At 41.3% G+C, this 22,588-nt stretch overlaps 2 protein-coding genes across 10 annotated transcripts in view; both read left to right on the top strand.

Annotated features, from left to right (window-relative positions):
• Positions 1–15,085, top strand: part of LOC113032879 (protein MTSS 1-like) — a 52,217-nt gene extending 37,132 nt beyond the window's left edge. For 2 of the 9 annotated variants that reach the window (XM_026186038.2, XM_080307802.1), the window contains 13 exons: positions 496–587; positions 808–882; positions 1,920–1,931; positions 6,364–6,521; positions 6,784–6,891; positions 7,041–7,138; positions 8,494–8,758; positions 9,731–9,844; positions 10,203–10,442; positions 10,619–10,834; positions 11,557–11,716; positions 11,820–12,101; positions 12,188–15,085. In XM_026186038.2, the coding sequence (XP_026041823.2) occupies positions 496–587; positions 808–882; positions 1,920–1,931; positions 6,364–6,521; positions 6,784–6,891; positions 7,041–7,138; positions 8,494–8,758; positions 9,731–9,844; positions 10,203–10,442; positions 10,619–10,834; positions 11,557–11,716; positions 11,820–12,101; positions 12,188–12,657 (2,290 nt within the window). In that variant the 3' untranslated portion in view covers positions 12,658–15,085. The remainder of the gene's footprint in view (positions 1–495; positions 588–807; positions 883–1,919; positions 1,932–6,363; positions 6,522–6,783; positions 6,892–7,040; positions 7,139–8,493; positions 8,759–9,730; positions 9,845–10,202; positions 10,443–10,618; positions 10,835–11,556; positions 11,717–11,819; positions 12,102–12,187) is intronic. The other 7 variants (XM_080307800.1, XM_026186042.2, XM_026186044.2 and 4 more) reach the window with 7 other exon arrangements.
• A 1,337-nt stretch (positions 15,086–16,422) lies between these two features.
• The window catches only part of LOC113031686 (transmembrane protein 65-like), a 38,929-nt gene continuing 32,763 nt past the window's right edge, over positions 16,423–22,588 (top strand). Inside the window, exons 1-2 of the mRNA XM_026183984.2 lie at positions 16,423–16,648; positions 16,975–17,317. Coding sequence (XP_026039769.1) covers positions 17,011–17,317 — 307 coding nt within the window. The 5' untranslated portion in view covers positions 16,423–16,648; positions 16,975–17,010. The remainder of the gene's footprint in view (positions 16,649–16,974; positions 17,318–22,588) is intronic.

A 22,588-nucleotide genomic window follows, 5' to 3' on the forward strand; every position in this document is an offset into this window, starting at 1 on the left:
CAGGGACTTTGTAGAAATGTCTGCAAGTGGGAATAGTCTAATTTTAGTTGCATGCACTAAGACTGCAGCTGTCCACCTCTCACACTCACAGATACGTCTGTAATGATTGACAGATATAACTGTACTTTTTTCTCAGTGTTTTTCTCTCTCTCTGCCTGTCAATGATTGACACAAAATCATATACCATATAAACAGAAAGGAAAACTAAACAAATGAGTTTGACAGTCTGTCTGAAGTTTTAATTGGAGGGCAGGTATAACCTTGCGCTATGTGTTCAAATTGCTGTATCTTTCACACAGTTATTTCTATATTAATCTAAAACTACTCCAGTTAAATCTCAAACTCGGTACAATTCAGTTTCAAATTGAATCTGCTGAAGCACACACCCTGAAGACTAAAAAGGTCCCTGTCCAAATACTTGCTGTATATGGTGAAATGTGGTTAACTGATCGGGTTGACCTTAGATCAGGGGTGAGGTATGTGCTGCTTTTACAGGGGCTTCCTTGAGGGTCTGATCAACCCTCTACAAGAACAGATGGAGGAGTGGAAAAGAGGAGTCAACACTTTGGACAAGGACCATGCAAAAGGTGGGATGAACAAAAAAAATCTTCCAATCATTGTGGGAAAAGCAGTATTGGTAATCTGTTAGCTCTATTCATACTGTATTAGATGTTAGCAAAGCTTTAAATACATAATTATTTTGTCATTTTTTTCTATTTTTTCCTTCCCATCTCACATAATACGTTTGTGGAAAACTGTACTTTAAAACTGTTAGTTGACCTTATTAATCTTGTCCATGTGAACCAGAGTACAAAAGAGCTCGGCAGGAAATTAAGAAGAAGTCATCGGACACGCTGAAACTTCAAAAGAAAGCAAAAAAAGGTACTTTTTAATTAACTTTTGCAATAATTTTACCTGCTAAATGCTGGTAACAGTAAATGGATTACACATGACACAACATAAACTAATTCACGCTAAAAAAGGGGGGGGGGGTCTTCTTTGTTTAAAAAAACAATTAAAAATAAAGACACATGAGGGTAGAAGGAAAAACAGACAAGACATATTTGGCTCCGCTACAATAGTTACAATATTTAAGAGAACCATCTACTGTAAATTTACATTCAGGACTAAATTAAAAACCTGATTATTTTAAATGTAAGACAAACTTTTACGTGTCTTAAGCTGACAAATCTTCTTGTAATAGGAAAATGCTCAAACTATATATGTGAGTTTTTCATTAGACACCAGCGATGTGTGTAGACGTTTGTCCCCACTGATTTAGTTGTGCAGCTTCACTGAGGCTAAACATTACCTTACTTGGTAAACACTCCCTCGGAGGGTAGGGCTCGTTTCCCTCTGCCGTTTTCTTGGCTCAGGTTCTACAGACACATTCATCTACCTAGAAAAAAAATTCGATACACAAAAAAGGAGTTGGTCCGATATCCCTTCAGTATCTGTAGGGATATTGCGGGTTCGTTTTTAAATCAGTGGATAACTCGTACAAAACACTTAAGCCAAAAAAAAGTCTCAGCTCAGCACTAGATTTAACTCAGGAATATACATTTGAATCTGTGAAACATATCCAGCAAAATAATGTTTTAAGAGGACTTTAAGTTCGCTTAAACATAAGAAACAAAGACATGGCCAGTCAATAATTCCTCACTCAAATATACATAAAAACTTACTGTATATGTAATCTATTTCTGAGTGGAAACAACATATTGAAGCACATTGAAGTACTGTTTTAGTTTTTTCTCAGGTTCCTAAAATGCTACAGGGTCCATTCGCACACACAATGCTCCAAAATCATGTGATGATTAGTGTTTAGCGCTGGCGCTCCTTCACTTGACTTGGATCTTTTTCCTTTCCTTGTCCCCATGTGGTTCTGATACCATCCCTCACCTTACGCTGCACTGCAGCTGATAATTTCGGTAAGTCAGCTTATAGAATAGACACACTGTCCACACTGTTGCTCACGCCATTGTGCTTAACCGAGCATCTTGGTTGTCTTGTGCAATAGGTACCATGGATCTTTGTATGCAAATTTTAATGTGTGTAAATGCTTCCAATTATTTGCATGCTCATTTTTTTTTCTACAGGTGAGGCTACTCTTGTTTACACTCGATGGTTGCCACAACATACTGGCATGTTGTTGTTGTTTTTTCCTCAGGGGTGGAGAAACCAGGATTCCCACTTTATGTAGATGCTTCATTTACCTTCTCTTTATTTGTTTATATATTCATGGTCTGTAGTTCCTGATTTGAGGGCCTGTGTTGATAATCACCTTAACTTTAACCACATTTATAGGCGGTTTAACTTGTCGTTTGTCATAGCATAACTACAGAAACAGCCAAAGTGATGTTTTTTATAAACAGCTGAATCTAACCACCCTTTAATATTTCACACTAATTCCGAATTTATTGCTATTTGTATATAGACATCTTCTATTTAGGCATTTTGGAGACTTCCACACTGATGTGAGCAAAGACAATCGTAACTAGCTTTGCTTCTTTAAACCTGACTCATAGCAGCACAAACAGATCTTTAAATAAAATGCAAAGCAGTAGGTTAGTAGATTCTAATATGCTACACTGAAAGAAGACTGTTCCATTTGCTATCAGATGTAAGACACCATCTGTCTGCTTGTGTTGGTCGGTCGATATCTGATGTTTGATATGTGTCTTGTGAGGGTGTTTTTCTGACCTGGGACCCTGGCCGTTCTAAGAAACAGCCTGTGACTGCAACCTAATGTAATCATTGCCCTCGTGAAAGCTGAAGCAGTTAATCTCATTTGGGTGTGCAAATGTATCTACATGTGAATCGAATGGGGGCTACTTCAACCACCTGATTCAAACAACTCAAAGCAACTGAAAAGAAAAAAGCTGAATTCTTGAATCTTTAGGATGATTCAGGTTTACTTTTAACCTAAAAAAGCTCTCTGCAGTCATTTGCACAACCTAGCCTTGCTAATAAAAGGAACACTGGCCAATTCCTCTGATTCCTCATGGCGTTCATACTTGATAACATCACACACATTTGTTGGTTGCACATCCATGATGAGAACATCCCATTTCACCACAATCCTAAGGTGCTCTGCTGGAAGCAGCCATCAGAAGATGGGTACACTGTGGTCATAAAGGGATCGACATGGTCGGCAAGAACAGTCAGTTTCATGCTCAGTTTGTACAAAAAGGCCCAAAGTGTGCCACACCATTAACCATTATACCACCACCAGTCTAAACCGCTGATATTAGGCAAGATGGATCCACGCTTATATTGTTTACCCCAAATTCTGTTTCTGAAATACCTAGACCAGCCTTTCAGGCACCAACAATCATGTCATGTCAGAGTCACTTAAATCACCTTTCTTCTCCAATCTGATGCTCCGTTTGAACTTCAGCAAGTCATCTTAACCATGTCCTCATGCTTAAACGCATTGAGTTGCTGCCATGTGATTGGCTGAATAGATTTTTGCATTAATAAGCACTTAAACATAACCAGTGTACCTAATGCTACAATTGCTATTTGTTCATATATCCTATGAATTCTGTACAGTCACATTATTTGACCGTCTCTCCTTTTCTCTTACAGCACCAATTGTCTGATTGAACATTAAAAATGGTGGTGAAGTAGATTGTAATGTGCGGTCAGTGACCACAGATCTTTATTATACCTTCTGCAGTTGAAGGGAAATAGAAGGTAGCTATCAAAACCTTGTCATCCACATAGCTGCTCAGAGACTAGGAATGCAGACAAACCCAATGTGTAACCAACACTAACACCACCTCTTCTTACCACAACTGTCATTTCATGGCCGTGTGCTCCGGTGTTGTGTCCATACACTTGAGTCCCTGTGTGTGAGTGTTTAGGTCATTTATGTCAATTGTAGTATCTTTATTAAGTCTCTGATGTTATTAAGTAACAGATATGGCCTCTGGTTGAATATTATAAGCAGGTTATTAACAAGTACCTGTTTGGGGGTTTAGTCAGTAAATAAGCATGTTTCCCTCATACTTGACTTTAAAGAGGCTAAACTCATAAACCAATTAGTACATTGCAACTTTTACAACTTAGAATTAGAAGCACTACTCGAGCTACTCACGAGCTCTAAAAAACAGCAACAAAGAAAATATTTGGCTTTCCATCTGTTTCAGACAAAGTACGTCAACTTACAGTAGCGTCTTTCCAAAACCACATCGGTTTTGTTGAGAAAACCGTCTGCCAATGCTTAAAGTAAAGAAAACCAGAATTCAGCGTGCTGAGGAGACACCACAGGCTTTGGGGGTTGAAATGCTATTCTTCTACGCCGAGGCCAACTGAGACCTAGCGTGGACTTAGTCCCAAAACCGAGTGAAGGAAAACATTGATACAATATGATAAGAACATTTTTTAACTTTGTCTGACATACTGCATATAAATGAGTATTAATAAGAGAGCGTACATTCGCTCAGAGCATCTTTTGCGATCATGGCATGTAAAGGAATTTTTCCCATTAGAGTTAAAATTTTTTAGATTCAAATATTGTTCAAACTCAAACTTTTATTTAAGAGTGCTCGACATTGTTTTCAAATAGCTGTTTGGATTCATACCAGACTGTAAGGGGGTCTTCCTGTGCCTGCGCTCCATCACTCCACTACAATTCATGAAATTTGGTTTTGTAGTTTTTGCATCTTATACCTAAGTGACAGACACACGGCACTGATTACATCCCTCCTGGTCTTTTGCCTTAAAGGAGGGATACGATTTTCCCTATAATGAGTTCAGTCCTGCAATGGAAACCAGAATAATGAGTGAGGTCTGTCTTAGCCCTCTAAAGTTTGCTCACGTAGCCAGCTCTCCACAAACCCTTGCATGTTATAATTGTACCCTGGGTTGCCTCAGAAGTTGCATTTGGATCTATATGAAACTGAAAATGTATACTTCAATCTGGACTTTCCAGTCCAGCTTTTACAGTCAATTTACTTTTTAGCTGCCATAAAGACACACACAGCTCACATTCCTCAGAGTCCAGTGTCAAACTCACCCGCTAAACTTGGTAAATGGATTCCCTTCACATTGAAGCTTCTTTTGTCTCGTCTCTTGTTTTTTGTACGCAGTCATTACAGACCCAGACTGCCCCGCGATATTTAGATTTGTAGTGTTCATGTGCTGGTATTTGTGTGTGTTCTGCAAGTCACTGTTAATTATAAAAATGTATCTTCCTGCTGCTTTATCCTGTTAAAAATGCATAGACCACACACGGACACGTCCACGAGGAACAAGCTTGTTTGTCCTCAGGATGACATGCGCATGCTTACAGTGTGTTTTACATTTGAGATGAGGATGATTTACCTGCGTAACTCCATCTCTGTGTTTCCTCTGGTATCTATTTGCATGATAAAGGGCCTCACATGAAACGTCAACAAAAGATCTTTGCCCAGACACAAGAGTAGAAAGAGACCACAGACCTTGTTCAGTTTGCAAGTGTATGCTTAACCTTGATTATCAAAGTTAAAACTCTGTGCGTGTGTGTATATGTTTGCGTGTAAGTGTAATTTAAGTGCCTTTGAAGCACAGTGTCGGGTAGTCGTCAGCTTTCCTGCTGCCTCAGGGAATTCAGGAGGATTTGATTTGACTTCAGGGTATCCTCTCTTAAAATCATACACCTAAATGCAATTTCTAAACACAGAATCAGAAAGTGCTGAATGACACTATAACCTTTGGGACTGCAAAAGTCCTCAGACATTCCTGGATTTATACATGCATATTAAAACGCAGCACAAGGACCAGATGGTTGTGTCAATACCCCGGACTCTTGTGATTATGAAAGCTGATGCACACAGTGTCTCTCTCTCTCTCTCTCTCTCTTAACACATTCCAGGAATTCATAGGAATCGACAAACGGTAGTGGAAAGATAGTCAAAATGGCACTCGCTTCCATCTATCTTATCATAACATATGGGAAGCTTTCCAAGATGTGCGAAAGCTTAGCCTAAGGTTGATAACTTGTTTTTCCACTTCTGAGCAAAAGATGGGAAGCTCCAGGGACAAGAGTGGCTCTTTACAAGGAGCAGTGTGGAGTAGTTAAGAAATTCAAACAGTAGCTTTTACAACAGCAATGTTCACCTCAATAAACAACATGCAGAGCTGTACAAGTTGCTAGTACCAAGCTAACACCAAAGAGTAGTAGTGATTATTCATGCGTCTCACACTAGGGTAACTATTCTGTTTAATATCTGTGCTGTGAAGGAATTACAAAGGTGAAAAGTATTGTTTTCATACTTAACCTGTCAATTTGATCACATATCTGATCTCATTTTTATATTCCTCTATTGACGTAGATTCCTCTTTTTCCCCTGTTTTTCTTTTTTCTTCCCCTCCAAGGTCGTGGTGATATCCAGCCACAGCTGGACAGCGCCATGCAGGATGTCAGTGACAAATACATTCTGCTGGAAGAGACGGAGAAGCAGGCCCTGAGGAAGGCTCTTATAGAGGAGAGACAGAGATTTTGCTGTTTTGTAGCCATGCTGCGGCCTATAGTGGTGAGTGCAGCGGGGGAGAGGAAAGAGAAATGGGCCTTGGGTAACCACTCAGAGAGAGCAACAGAAAAATGTATTAACTCCACAGGCTCTATGCTTTTTACATCCCACACACTGGATAGAAAACGTTTAACTTTCTTTTTCTTTAACACACTGAACTGTAAGCTTTTTTTTTTACTTTAAACACTGAAATGTAATGACTCTTTTTACTGGTGTGTAACCTGATTAGGCGTAATCATCTTGTCTACATGTCCTGTCCTTGTAGGATGAGGAGATTTCTATGTTGGGAGAGGTTACCCATCTCCAGACCATCTCTGAGGACCTCAAAGCCTTGACCTCAGACCCACACAAGCTTCCCCCTGCGAGTGAACAGGTGAGGAAAAACATTAAAAAGATAAAGTACTCATTATGTGCGTCATATTTTTGTGCTTTTTTTTTTTTTTTTTTTTTTTTTTTAATTCTGTTTACTACCTTTTTTTCTCAACTCTGAAAACAAACAGCTAATAATTTTGTCCATTTCAGGTGATCTTGGACTTGAAGGGCTCAGACTATGGTTGGTCATATCAAACTCCGCCCTCATCCCCCAGCACCACCATGTCCAGGAAGTCTAGCATGTGCAGGTAGGCTCAAATAAGTGAAAGAGGGGCATAGTTTTATAAGCACACATGAATCTACACCCATAAAAACTTTTGAAATTCACTTTACTTAAAATTAAATTAAAGTAAAATTTAATTATGCCGTTTTTTTCACCAGTTTCCCTAAAGTGATAAGAGAAATGGAACTGCGTTACAGTGTTTCGTCAAGTTAGAATTCCACAGTTTTATAACAGTGTCCCGCATATACTTTGCAAGATCTACTAAAATATGCAAAACTGTCATTTTAACCATATCAGTGCTTGTGAATCTGCTTGGAAGACAGCTGATATCAATTTAAAGAGATTTTAAAGTAGGAGTAAATGATTTACTGGCTTTGCATAAACTTTGTCTGCCACCTAGTGGCCAAAATTATCTGCAATACTTTGCAGAAGATATGCTAAAGATATGTTTTGGTATAACTGTATTTGGTGAAAAGTGTTAAGAAAGATGAAGGAGAATTGACAAAAGGAAGCAGCTAATGATTTTTAGCTTTTCAAATCTTGTCTTCTTTACTCTGTCCTCACTGCTTTTGTGTATCTTCCAATGATTCGTTTTCCAGAGCTGTTCTGGTTTAAGGAAATAAGTCTAATGTCTGGGTTGTGTATTGCTTTACGTCTTTTTTTTTAAATGTGCTAAAATCTATTTCAGGGTTGTGGGTGTGATGATTGGACCAAAACTTTAAATTACATGTTAGATTATGATTGACTGCTATATGGTAACAATGCAAGACTTTGAGGCCAAAAACAAAAATTGCTGCTTTTCCTCCTGTTTCTTAAGGCTTTTGCAAATATATCATTTTCATCTGAGATTTTGGCGACTTGGTTAATGCATACACATTTTATCAGATGCTGCATCATAGTACAGCACTAGCAGCTTGAGCTGGTTATAGATTTGATTTGCATATAGTTGTTTTATTGTCATAATTTGCTTCACGCTGCATTTATAGTAGGACAGATCTTTTAATTTAGAAGTCACGGAGTAATTAAGACCCACTGTTTATGCTGTTTTTGTTTTTCATGATTTTTTCCTGTGAATATTTTCAAAAAGCTTGCACAAATCCTGCCTGCAATTATTGCCATTTATGATTTCAGTCGCCTTGAGTTGGTTTGTGTTGTTGTTTTTGAGGAGATTGGCCTAATTCACTGCCTGCTGCATCTTGGTGTGGTGTTTTAATTGTTTCCCACCATGTCTTTTCCATTCCCCCACCCCCAAACCTTTGCCTTTATGTCTACTCCTTTTATCTCCTCCTTACCCAATCATCCCCCCTCCTTCAACCCAATCTGCCTTTGGGTGCACTTGATTCTCTTTACCCTCATCGCTTGCTCCTTCCCCTTTCACAGTAGTCTGAACAGCGTTAACAGTAGTGACTCCAGGGGATCCAGTGGCTCTCACTCTCATTCTCCTTCCTCCTCTTCTTCCTCCTCTTCCTCACACCACCTCTTCCACCACCATCACCCTCGCCATCGATACCGCAGCTCCACGCTACCCCAGCAGACCCCAGCTCGGCTTCCTAGCATCTCCTCCCACGACTCGGGCTTCATTTCTTCATCACAAGACCAGTACACATTATCCAAGTCGTCCTCGCCACTGCCAGCTGAAAAAAAGGTAAGAAAGAGGCCTCAGATACCCACACTTGACCATAATTTTGGATCCAACTCTCTCAAGACGATGAGAGACAGTTAGCTGGCAGCAGTTAGTGTGTGTGATCATGGTGAAGTCATTTCACTGCTATTATTATAGCATAAATATGAAGGAAATTAGTCTGCCTCCATTCTAGCCCAGGGCAAAACGGGTCAGGCCCATCCTGCTATTAAAAAGTCAACCGCTGTGACAGACTGCGGTGTGTATTGTATTTTCATTAAATGAATTACAGCAAAATTGCATGTTAGAGCATCAACATTATGTTTTACAGTCGCTAAGAGCATGTCTCTATCAGCAGGTCTGAGTCTGTCACTTTTATCTAATCGTCTGCGAGGTAGTCCAAGGGATCGTCTGTGCGGGCTCCGCGGTTGGAGATCAGCACTGAGAGCAGCTGCACTAGTTGATGTTGTCTTGGCATGCCAGCAACCAGAGTTCCCCTGTCCAGAACACATTGGTAGAGTTAGGCTCCAAGTTTTTATGATGCACCGAATGTGGTTTGGCAAGTCTAACTCTGACCCATTTACAGTACAGTCCTGGGAATCGGCCTCCTCGTTGCCTCTTTCTTGGTGTAGTTACAGTAGCTGAAAGAGAACGGCCTCACAGCTCGCACTTTACACATCACAAGGAACTTTGTGTTTCCAGCCTCCAGCACTCACCCTCGCACTGCTGATGTCCATACATTTAATGCTGGTTTGACTCCCAGTGCACCTCTTCTGCAGTCATTCGGCTGTGCACTGCACTAACTGCTGAGAACAGTGAAAAAGTTGCCTCTGCTTTCTTAACAAACTGCTTCTATCTCGCTACCTGCTGACATGTCTATCTTTTGATTCTTTCCTTTTACACGTCCGTCTGTGATGTCTCCCTCCTCCTTTTACCGCTCCTCTCTCCTTCTGGTCTCGTGTCACTGCCTGTTTGCCGCTGCCCTCGCTGTCCCAGGCTTGTCCCACTTCCAGCCCCTCTGAGATGTCAGAGACAGGGCTGCTGCATAGTGACTGCAGCACCCCTTCTTCACTAGCAGATACTACTGCACCTCAGCCCTCTACTGACAAGGTGATAAACACTCATCCACAATGAATCTTATAAGCTTTACACACGCAACATGCTTTCCTCATACTAAACTCTAAACCCGGGTGTGTATGCCATCGATTCAGTGTAATGCAAAGATACTCTGTATGCTGTATGTGCATCTCCAGTTTTCATTCATTTCAGCATCCGTGAGCAGTTCCTTTCTTCTGTGTTGATTTGATTAGTATATTTTTTGTGTTTCCTGTACTTGAGTTATCCTCAGTTATGTTTTGTTTTTATTTTCCACTGTTTTATCATTTAAACGATTTATCCCATTACACATTTGTTTGCTTGTCTTCTTTCTGTTCTCATCCCTCCTCCTGATCGGCATGCACGCAAACAGTTGTCCAATGGTTTCGACCACTACAGCCCAGCCAGTTCCCCCTACCTGCATAGCAACGGGGGCAGTTTGGGCTCAGTGTCAAACACTGCCTTCCCCTTCTTCCCTCCCTCCTCCTCAACCTCCACCTCCTGCCCCACTCGTTCATGGTCACGTCCTGCATCAGCCTTGCTGCCAGACTACCCTCCCTACTGCACATTGGGTTCCCCCATGATGCCTTCATCACGAGTCCCCAGCTGGAAGGTTTGTCCATCTCCTCTGAGTTGACGATCGACATATTTCCGTCCTCCTTGTCTACAGTTTGAACACACATTCAGTGAATTATTTGGGTTTTCTTTATGTTGTTTACCTACTTTAGTTGAGTCCAAAAATGTAGTATGAACAACAAACACTGACATCTGCATCTCGTTTTTTAACAGGACTGGGCGAAGCCTGGGCCTTATGACCAGCCTATGGTCAACACGTTACGGAGAAAGAAAGACAAGGAGAGTCCAGCTGTGGTGGACAGTAATGGGAGTATGAACTGTGATAATAGCCCGCCCTCTGCCCAGACCGCAGCTCCAGCTGCATTGCAAACACCAAGCCAATCAGCATTAGTGCAAGACAAGAACAGGAACACACCTGCGGCTGTCAGGGTCAGTTTTTTGTCGCTGTCTCCCTCTTTTTGTTAACTGATTAAACAAGCATGCTGTTAGTTCGCCAGTGAGGATTCAGCCAAATGTTCTTTTGGGTTTTTGGTCTCTCTGTAACACGTTTTTCCTAATTAAGGAATCTCATTTGCACTTCTTACTGTTTAGCCTGTTTTTTATCTCTTCTTGTGTTGGACAAATATACTGTTAATAATAGCAACTGGTGAGAAATTTACTGGTCTACTTTACATGAATGCTCTCCATGAATTGTTGATTAACTTCAATTAACTTCTTCTCAATTTTTCATGGCTTTTTATGCCAAGAAGCACCACATGGTTTCTGCTTAGATCCCTCCCTAATGCTTAAAAGCTGTGGTCATTTGCTAGTCAAATAAAAATTCCTCTGTGATTCATTTCTATCTTACTGCTACTAACTCATGAAGTCTGTAAACGGAGATCAGTCTGTGTATTGCCAACTGTGATACTTGACTTTCAGGTGAACCCACGTTAAACTACTTGCAGGCCAATGTTTTTGTCCTGGAATTTCGATGATATGAATAGCCTCCCACCACTAATGTCCCCATTTAATGACTTTAATGGGTTGCATTTAATGACTTTAATGACTTTAATGAATTGTACCTGACTGGTTCCAGGCAAACATTCAGATTGTTACTAAATGTTTTGTTTTTTCTTTCTTTTTGTTGGTTGATTGCATCTGTTTTTCTCCAGGCCGGGGATATCGAGGCCCAGGATGATCTGGCTCTGGCCTTATCCAGAGGTCTGGAACTGGACACCCAGAGGTCCAGTAGAGACTCTATCCAGTGCTCCAGTGGCTACAGCACACAGACCAACACACCCTGCTGCTCTGAGGATACTATACCGTCACAAGGTAGCACACTCACCAGTTCTCTGCTTCTTTTTAACTTGCTAGCATCATATCATACGTCACGTGGCTGGGTGCATACACTGCTTATTTCTTTGTTTCATTCCAGTATCAGACTACGACTACTTCTCAATGGCTGGAGACCCAGAGTCTGAGCAGCAGCAGTCTGACTTTGATAAGTCCTCCACCATCCCCAGAAATAGTGATATCACTCAGTCCTACAGACGTATGTTCCAGGCCAAACGCCCAGCCTCCACAGCGGGGCTACCCAGCAGTCAGGTACCTTATCCTGGCCCGGGGGCCTACCACACGGGGCCTTATCCCCCCACACCAATCCACACAGGCGCTTATGCATCTACTCCTACTGCACAGTATCCTCCTACGCCTACAGGTAACTGTTTTGGCCACTTTCTTAATGTTGGTGATAAAATATCGTGACCATCAGTTCCCAAAATGCCTCTCTTCGCATTTCTACAGGCCACGGTCCAGTTATTGTGACCCCTGGAGTTGCCACGATCCGCCGCACGCCTTCATCTAAACCTTCTGGACGCCGTTCGGGCTCCGTTACAGGTACAGGCCCCATTCCCATTCGCACTCCTGTCGTTCCTGTAAAGATCCCCACGGTGCCTGATATGCCAGGAGCTGTTAATGGGAACAGAGGCGAGGAGATGGTAGGCAGAGAAGAATCCCCCAGTTCTCCAACATTTACAGGAGAGGAGGATCCCGGCACGCTACCCATGGCGTCCTGGAGCGGTCAGGCCACAACCAACCCTCCCAATCTACCCAACTATGTGAGCCAGCAGCACCTTCAGAGTGAGATGAGACAGGAGGGAGGAGGAGATGATTCAGGAGAGCAAGAAGAAGGAGACATGCTGATGGCCATCCGCAAAGGGGTCAAGCTCAAGAGAACCTTCACCAACGATCGCTCTGCACCACGCATCGCGTGATTCGGCAAAGGTCGCAGGAGACGTGTGACCTCATTTGTAAATTAGGTCAGAAGCTTTAGGAAAAAGGAACGTTGCAGATAAGAAGTGCAATGTGTAAACTTAAAAGGCTTCTTGTAACACATTGCAATATCAGTGGTATCTGCTGGCTTTCGTCACCTGTGAGAACCTCCTGCTACAGCCCCCATTTACAATCACTCAAAGAAAAGACAATAGCAGTTGTCTTATTGGGCTTACGTTGCCTCAGAAATGATATAAAGCCAGGTTAATAACTCACTCTGGATGAGGCCATTTGTGCTAATCCTTGTATAAGCTGTAATTCCAGGCCCACAGATGTAAAAGAGCAGCATAAAACAGCATGTTTTTGTTAATAAGTAGCACCACACTGATCACTCATTATTTTCACACATTCACACAATACTTACGTCTCCTCTGAGTGGGGGAAAAAAAAGTACTGTATATTATGTGTACACAGACTCAGTGTTTTGGGAGTGCACTGTACTGTTGCGGTGGGATCAGCATTCTTACTGTTGATGACTTGGCAATAACCTCTGCAGGTACGACACGCCCTCGAGAGAGCGATATTAAAGTGCTCTATTACAGTAACGGCTTCAGCGGCTGGCCTTTGATGGCTCCATTTTTGGCAACTCCTGACCTGCATCAGTGCTTATTTGGAGGCACGCCCTGATGGCTGTTCATAGGTGCTGAGCTTCCAGTCACAGTTCAAAGACTTAAATGCAGTATGCATCGATACTCAGAGACACCATGAGCACAGGAAGCTCCTAAAGAAAACCAAACAAAAGCAAAGGAAATGACTGCGTTGCATTTGGAGTCGTAGGAGGCTACAGTGTGACTAAAGTGTAACATGTTTGACGCTGTGACATTAAGAGAGACTAAAGTTGTGTCCTGTTCTTCTTTATAAGGGTTCATATTGACACGGTTTGTAAATAATTTTGCACGTCTGTGTTACCGGGGAGTGTCGGCATCGCTCGTTCAATCGTTCAAAATCAATCAGTTCCACATCTTTTAACAGGGACATAAGGATCATCATACTGCACTGCCTCCAAGTGGATTGGGTGTACTTCTCCTCAGTTTATGACTCATTTAATCTGCAATCTCTACACATTCATGGGTGGCAGATTAAACCTTGTCAGAGGTTCTCGTGTTAATATACGACCTCTTTCCTTTGTTTGTCATTTATTGACCACAGTTTGAGCTGCTTGGCCTTGATTGCTCACAGCGGCAGCAATAAATCTCAAAGTATATACTGTCTCTGTTTAAAAAGAGAGAGAGAACTAAACATTTTATTGAACCTGAAGCATTATTTCAGAGTTAAATGGTATTTTTGTTAACGCCATGATGTTTCTGTCCTTCAGACTTCAGACCACGTTTTTACAACTGCCACTTTAAATTAGGTTTGTTTTGTTGTTTTTGGTTGTTTTTACAAAGATGATTATGTTATCGACAAGGAAATCGCATAAAAACTATCATATAAGATGAGATACTAGGCCCGTCCTTAGACCAGAGGCTAAACAGGCTAGTTAGTGTCACTCGGTCTGTATTTGATTTGCATTTCAGTTCAAGCACTGTGAGACCATGGCTACTACAGGATGTTTGAAATTGTAAATATTATTTAGTTAGTCCAGGATCTCACACGATTTTAATTTATTTCATTTCTCATTCTTTAAATGTCTTCCTCCTCAACTCGTCTCTATTTTTATACTTACTATAAAATATCAGAGTGGCAGAGCTGTTCCCTCGATCAGTGCCGTCTAAAGTTTTCAGTCAAATGTTCACGACTGTCCCGCTGTCAGTCCCTTATTTCACACATCTGTATATTTTGCATCATGAATTCAGATAAGATGGTTTGAAAGCACAGTTTTGTTTTTTGTAAGAAAAAGCAGGTGTGGTTTTGAGTCTCATCAGTATTATGAGCCCAGGTCTCGTGCAGCGCTGCACCCACTTCAGTTCAGTCCAAACGGCGCATTTTCATCTGAGTGGGAACGATAAAACCCAACTCTCTTTTTTTTTTTTTTTGTGTAAATTATTGTTTAAAGTGATGATTTTTTCCCCCTGGAGACTGAACTGAAAGTGGAGTTTGCTAAACAGATTGCGCCTTGCAAACCTCCGTCCACTCATTTAAAACTTGTATCATTAACCTGTAAGTCCCATATTTAAATTACTAGCATAAATATATATAAATATTATATTTGCCAAATGTCAGTATATCCTATAAGAAGTTTATAGTTTGTGAAAGTTTTAAAGTATAGTTAAGTCTGTTTTCCAGTTTAGTTTTTAGCTGTTTTCCTTCCCCACAGAGAGTTGACCTCTCAGTCTGTCCCTGTAGAGTTCAGGCTTTAATGCATTTTGTTTAGGAGGTAAAAATGTTGTTATGACAGCTTTAGCAATATAATAAAGAATATTAATTTTGTTTTGGCTTTGTGTCTTCTCGAATATGTCGTGAGTGAGTGAGTGAGTGAGTGAGTGAGTGAGTGAGTGAGTGAGTGAGAGAATATTCAGAGTCAACAGTTAACCTACCCTGACAAACTGCATGTCTGTGAACTGTGGGAGGAAGGCATGGCAGTGAGAACCCACTGAGAACATGCAAACTCCACACAGAAAGGCCCTACCCAGAAGGTGGATTCAAACTTTCTTGCTGTGAGGCAACGGTGCTAATCACAGTGCTGCCCTTATGAACACATACTGATTAAAATTAGGTGGGTGGATCAATCCGAAAATAAATGGCATCGATACCAAAGCAGGTATTACTATTGAATCGATACTAGTGGGTAGGATCAGCACAAGTACGTCCCAGGTGTCCAAAAAGCCCAATTTAAAAAAACAAAACATGAAATGTTAAAAGATTTATTTGTTTTGTTCACTAGTTTTTATGGAAAGTTAAAAGTGTTTTACTGATGATGATTTTATAAATCTGCTCTCCCCTATATAAGGTACACTTATAGGCTGAAAGTATTGGTGTCGGCAATACTGATCCTGTATTTACTTGCTGTCGGATCAATACCAACCTTTGCAGGATCACAAAGCACTAATTAAAATGTGCCTAAACACGAGAAGTTATTTCTAATTAATAATATAGAAATGTTATCCCTGATTTTGGCCACCAGGGGCCGCCCTTATCCAAGTTTAAACATCCAAACCTGATTCAAGGCTTCGACTTGGATTTTTTTTATTACTTCACCCATCCTTAGAGGCCTGGAAATACTTATCAATGAAATAGTCAGTGGACTACTCATTTAAACAGTCAAAAAAAAGGAAGCAAAAGAAACCGCATGAGAAACAGACACTACTTTTCCTTGAGGTGCGGGCTTCTCCTTCTAAAACGAATAACCTCCACATGATGTCATGTTTCGTCGTGGTAGTTTTGTCTTATCTGGCTGAATAATTCAAATGCTCCACGTGCATAACAGCAGAGGGAGTGATGGGTACACACCCAGGAGACAAACACAGACCTTTATCACTATAAACACCACAGATGATGCGCGAAATCACAGTAAGAATGTATCCTCGCGAGAATACGCACAACACTGACTTCTGAAAGGTTACCAACATTTTTAAAAAATATTAACAATGATGATAATAATAAAGCAAATAAAGATAATTTATGAGATGATGTGGCATAAAATCATCTCATACCGTCAGTGTAGTCCTGACTGTACGTGCGTGTGGCGGTGCCGTCACGGCTACGCACGGAGGAAAGCGGCGCTGCCATTGGAAAATATTTCCAGGGCTGCTGGCCGCTTAAGTGCCCTCCCATCCGCTTCACACATTATCCTGTCAGCCAGAGGTTACACCGACAGGGCTCCAGGCTCGCAAAAATGCGATTAAGTATAAACACCCAGCTAGTTATAAAGGTTTTGGGCTTCGCAAAATCTCACCGGATTTAAAGGAGGAACGCGTATGAGCCGGAGCGACCTCACTGTTTTCAAGGTTTCCTGTGGAGGTTGTTGGACGGGACAGCGGAGCATCGACTGAGGTGAGTCCGATAAGTCAAGTTAGAAAACTGGCAAATCTGTTTTTTCACCTTTGGGTTTCCAAGAAAATGCGTTCAATCCGCTCCAATCAATATTTTTTCGTCGACATGGTCAGTGTGGTGATCATTGCCAGGCCGGTTCTTGCTCCTGTTAAGTAAGCCTGGCTGTCTGTGGAGGGTACAGGATGTTATCGTGCGATGGCTGTTGACGCGATTGTTCCACACTGGAGATAAATAATTATATAAATCTTTACGCCATGTGGTTTTAGGTGAGTGCGCGTTTAAAGTGGTGATAACCAGGCCTGGTGTCGCCTGCTCTGCTCCATCAGGTTTCCGGCTCTTCGCTCTACTTCCCCATCTCAGAGATGCTGCCCTGCTTGCGGAGAGTCCTGCGGCCTGCCTTCTCTCTCAGAGCCGGGACTGGTCTGACCGGAGCCGCGCTCAAAACCCACCAAACGCCCGCCCTAGCATCCCCGGTGCAGCTCGCCTCGGAGACCCCGCTCTCCGTGGTGGTGCAGCGGTGTCATCTGGGCACACACCCCCTGAAGGAGCCGATGGAGCCCCTCAACTCACCCCGAGGAGCCAAGGAGTTTATTTATAGCCTTCATCCGTCTGAACGCACCTGTCTGCTCAGAGAGCTGCACAGGTTCGAGTCCATAGCTATTGCTCAAGGTATGTGATTCATTACATGTGCTTTTATATATGTGTCCAGTGTGACACCCGCCCACCCCCTAAGCTGTGCTTTAGCTTGAATCTTTATGTGAAACAGTTCATGCTAGTCATATTTAACAGATTTTTTTTTTTTTTAAAGTCCTTCTTTCTTTTGAAGTTTTGCTTGATATCAGTTGTTTTTGGTCGTAATGATCAAAGGAGGTGTGCCTTGGTTGCATCTATTATTCATCGCTGTGTCCCTGGATACAGTGTGTGATGACAAGGGTTACCTCTGGGGTTACAAATATTCAGGCTTCAGCTTTATTACCATTGACATCTGGCTTAAAGGATGAAGTCACCTGTAGAGTTAGGAGTGTGCTGTTCTTAAAGCAGTACTCCCATTTTAACGCTTCTGAGGCATGGTGGCGGATTGGCAGCTTCTAATAAATCCTTCATAACTTCCTTACGAAGAGCTGTTAATCTCGAGGAAATGGCCTGACTCTTCCCTGACCTCTGATCTCTAAATTCCCACTTTAGCTTTTCCTTTATAAAGGTGAAAATGCCAAACTCTTGACCCCCCCCAAAAAAGAAGCTCTCTCCCAAAAAAGAACCTTGTTGCCATTGAGACTTTTTCCTGATTGATTATCTTTCTTATGTGATAATGGTAGTGATCTCTTCCAGGATCCAGAGAATATAAAAACAGTCTCAGTCAGATGCAGCAGTTTTCATCAGTCTCCAGATCTCGAACTAATCAAATAGCCATAGCAGAGTGTGCATCGGTCTGCACTACCACTATCAAAATACAGCAGTAGGTGTATCTTTTAGACCAGAGGTTTGGCATTTGGGCCACAACAATACGCCAGAGCCACTTCAGTGTTCCTTGACTTTGTTTTTCCAACACTTTAATAAAACACAATGCATTTTTACAGACACCCCCCCATTTCATTTGTCTGCAGTCTCTATGGTCCACGATTAGTAGTTAGGCACAATGTGTTTGAGTCACACAACTGTTACACGTGTCTTCTCAGTTCAAAGACACGTAAGTTTGTTGTACTGGAAGGTCCAAAGCGCTTTTGAGTGTGAATATGAGTGTGAGTGACTTTCCTCTTGGGTCCTCTGGTGGACTGGTGATGTGTCTTCTCTCATGGGTGAGACGGCGCTTCTGCCAAAAAAAAGTGTTAGAGGAAAAAAGTGGCTTGATATGTTCAGCCAAGCAAAGAGGACTGAGTCGGAGAACGTGTTTTTTTTTTTTCTCAGGCTTATACAGTGAGGTCAACAATTTGTTGGACAAAGACACATATTTGTAGTTTTTGTGAATTTGAAGTCAAACAATAGAAATTAAACTGCAGACTATTAGCTTTAATTTAAGGGGTTTAACAGTAATTTTGCATCAACTTTTTATAAACTGTCGCCTATTTTTTGAGGGTCAAAAGTAATTGGACAACTGAATAACAAGTAGTTTCACAGCCAGGTCAGGCCGGTTCCCTGTCGGTGTTATGAAAAATTAGGCAGAATAATATGTGCCATTGTAGTCTAATATATGAAGTTGATTCAAAGTGTTGAATTTGTATTTTATAGCTTCTTGCAGAAATTTTATACATGAAGCCCAAATACAGTGTTGATGCATGTGAGGGAAGCCATCATTGGACTGAAAACCCAAAATACATCTATCAGAGATCGCAATAACTTCTGAAGTTTCTAAATCACAATGTTGTTCATACTTGAAAAGAATGAATGCATTAATAATGATAATGGATTGCATCTATATAGCACTTTTCTAGGCACCCAAAGCACTTCACAATTCAGTCACTCTCACATTCACACACTGGTGGAGGCAAGCTACAGTTGTAGCCACAGCTGCCCTGGGGCAGACTGACAGAAGCGAGGCTGCCATATCGCGCCATCGGCCCCTCTGGCCATCACCAGTAGGTGAAGTGTCTTGCCCAAGGACACAACGACACACCTTCCGGTTACAAGACGAACTGCCAACTCTTGAGCCACGATCGCCCCACTGAGCCAATAACTAGCTTAGCAATACTAAAATGCCTGAAAGACTACAGAAGACAACTAAAGTGCATGATCACAGAATTATTTCCATGGTAAATGAAAACAACGGCATCTAACCATGTCAAGAATACTCTCAAAGAGTTAGGTTCATCTTGTCAAGGTTTACAAGGAAGTGAGTCTTTCATCAATGTGAGTACAGAGGTGAACAAAGTGCAAACCACTGGTTACACTCAAAGAAAAAGAAGACCAGACTAGACTTTGTCAAAAAATATCTAAACAAGCCTGCACAGTTCTGAAAAATGTCTTTGGGTCATCTGTCAAACCTTGTGGAAGCAGTCGTATGACATGGGCATATTGCTTACAGTGTAACCAGGTCAGTAGTTTTTATTTTTGATTTCACTTTTAGTAGGAGCAGCAGGATAAACTGTGACGTGTACAGGGCTGTAGTCTCTGCTCAGATTCATCCAAATGCTGTGAAACCGATCAGACTGCATTTCACATTATAAATGGGTAATGAGCCAGAGCATACTGCAAAAGCAACCATTGAGTTTGTCAAGGCAATGAAATGAGGTATTCTTCAGTGGCTAAGTCAGTCACCTGATCTCAATCCAACAGAGGATGCTTTCTAGTTACTGAAGATCTAAGCTTTATGCAGAAAGACCCACAAACAAGCAGCAAATGAAGCTGGGTGCAGTAAAGGTGTGCCAGAGCATCTCAAGGAAGGAAACGACATTTAGTGATGTCCACGGGTTCTAGACTTAAGGCGCTATTGACTGCAAGGTTTTTTTGAAATGCATATACTATTATATATTGTACATATATTTATTAGTTTCAGATGTAGCCATTCTTGTATTTTGCTTGTTTACATTATTGTATTTTGCACAACTCTGTTGCTTGTGAAGCTCGCACACAAGAATTTCACTCACATGTGCTGTACCAATGTACCTGCACATGTGATGTGACAATAAAAGTGATTTGATTTGATTTGATTTTTCTTCCAAGTATTAGCAGCAGTCTTTATATTTAAAATTATGTTAGTTTCATTATACTGTGAAAATGAGGGACTCTGTATAAAAATAGCTGTAATTTCTAAAGATTTCCTGCAACATTTTTGCAGAAACTATCTCTCAACATGTCTCCCCATGTTAGAAGGTTAGCATGGCTGTTTTTTAGTCCATTTTAGTCCACTCCAGAAGTGTAGCGCTGAGGCATGACTTGGGTTTCGTGAAACGTAGCAATGACATTATAAGTTTATATGAGAAGGAGGCGGTGTGCTGATGATCTGCAACGAGTGGAGACAGATAGAAATGGGTCGATCAATACAGGAGAAGAGAGGTTGGGAATGAGGAAAAACATGAGCGATGGTGATGAGGTTTTACAGTATACGAAGCTCTCTGGGAGCACCCTGCTGTCACCCATCATATTCCTCTCGGGAATAAAGTGCAGAGTCAGTTCTTAAAATAAATATTCTTTGTTTTATTTAATAGCTTCGTGTTTTAATCTTTGCCAGTTACAATTATAGTGTCACAAAACTACAGCTAGATATCAGAAACTCTTTTGAGGCTCCTTGCTTGTTGTCTCTGTTATTAATATCGGTTTTAAAAATCTGAAATGCTGCACTAGGCTCAGGACTGTGGAAGAAAGTATGTGCCATGTACGTATTTTCAGGGAAGCTACGTTTACTCTCCTGGCTGGTGATGAAGAAATGATTTCCATGATGATGCACAAACTGCGGGAAGCTCCAGAGTTGTTTAACCTTTAGAGAAAAAGTCAGAATAAACCAAAAATGTATGCTAGTGTCACATCTGTACCACATCTTCTCGCTCTGGCATCTTCGGAGGAGCAAATAACCAGCCGTTGGACTGTTGTCTTTTTAAAAGAGGAAATAAAAGAAAAAATAAATCATTACAAAAAATATGCTGTAAATATACATAAAAATTCAAAGAGGGAGAATGTTGCAGAGATAGATATTACTGTTTTCCAAAAGTACATCATTATCTATACGCCTGCAGATGAAGAAAATCACCTATTTCGCCACTCATCAAATCTTAAAGATAATACCGATTCATGTTTCTCTTGAACGATTATGATACTTGCAGGTTATCTTTCATTTAAATGGCACATCCTAGAATTCCAAATCTTCTCAAAATAAACTAGAATGAGGTGAGAAGACACAGAAGCCAGTGTTTGTGGGGCCTGCCTGACTGGAGCCTGCTGACATCCTCACCTTCGCTCTATAAAAACCCTGAGGGATTCTCTTACATACTGTGGATGCAGGCTGCAGTCTAGCTGAATCTGTAATTGCTTGGACTGGTCGACGGTCTCCCTGACTGCTTTGCTGGCAGGTAGGTTGAGTTTTTTGACAGGCTTATGAGCATCCATCATTATGCCACTTCCAGTCTGTGGGACATTTGACGCCAAACCCTTATTTTCCATTTTCTGTCTGCCTGTGATTCGCACTTGCTGACTTATCTTAGGACCGGCCAGTCCTCTGGGTTAATGGAGTGTGCTGCGGTAGATTCATGGTGGTTGCGGCCATATCGACTGGATGCGTTTTCCGCTGAGATGGATCGTTATATTAAATTCAGTTTATATTTTATATTTGAAAATGCTTGCCTCAAGAACAACAGATTCATACTGCATGCACAGTTTGCTTACATATTGAGGCTTGAAAGCAAGAAATGTCATCCCAAGCTTTATATCAGTGGTATTTATCAACACTTAGGTCAAAACCTCTACAGAGATGCTCTAATGTCCTATAGACAATAAAGCTGTAAAATTTCTCCTCATCTCAGTTTTAAACAGATTGTATTAAAAAGATGAGATAAGGATGCTGTTTAGAATGCTTTAAGCCTTTCGGCCATTATCATTAGGGTAAAGCTGGGTAGCTGCTAACCAACCCAGCTAGCTTGAGTAGATACTTTTTGGCCACTTCCTTATTTTCTCCAGTGGATCTGCATGTTTGATTTGGCACTTTCCTTCTTGAATGACAGTAAAAGTTATCAAAAAAAAATATGTCAAATCTTTCAGTTTTGTTTTTATGAAACAGAGCAAGGAGTCTCTTTTTTTTTTTCTTCAGGTTTTTGCTAAAACATTTTGCTAAAACAGGTAGAGCCCAAACCAATATATCAGCAAGCTGATATTAGGTGTTTGCCTGTAATGGCTCCGTAGTGTAGTGGTTTACACATGCAACTAACAAACTAAAGATCCTTGGTTTGATGCTGAGAGGAGACACAAGTCCATTAGGGTTGTTGTTTAGGAAAAGTGCTGGCTGCTGTGGCAACC

This window comes from Astatotilapia calliptera, chromosome 11, assembly GCF_964374335.1.
Source record: "Astatotilapia calliptera chromosome 11, fAstCal68.1, whole genome shotgun sequence".
NCBI classification, from domain to species: Eukaryota; Metazoa; Chordata; class Actinopteri; order Cichliformes; family Cichlidae; genus Astatotilapia; species Astatotilapia calliptera.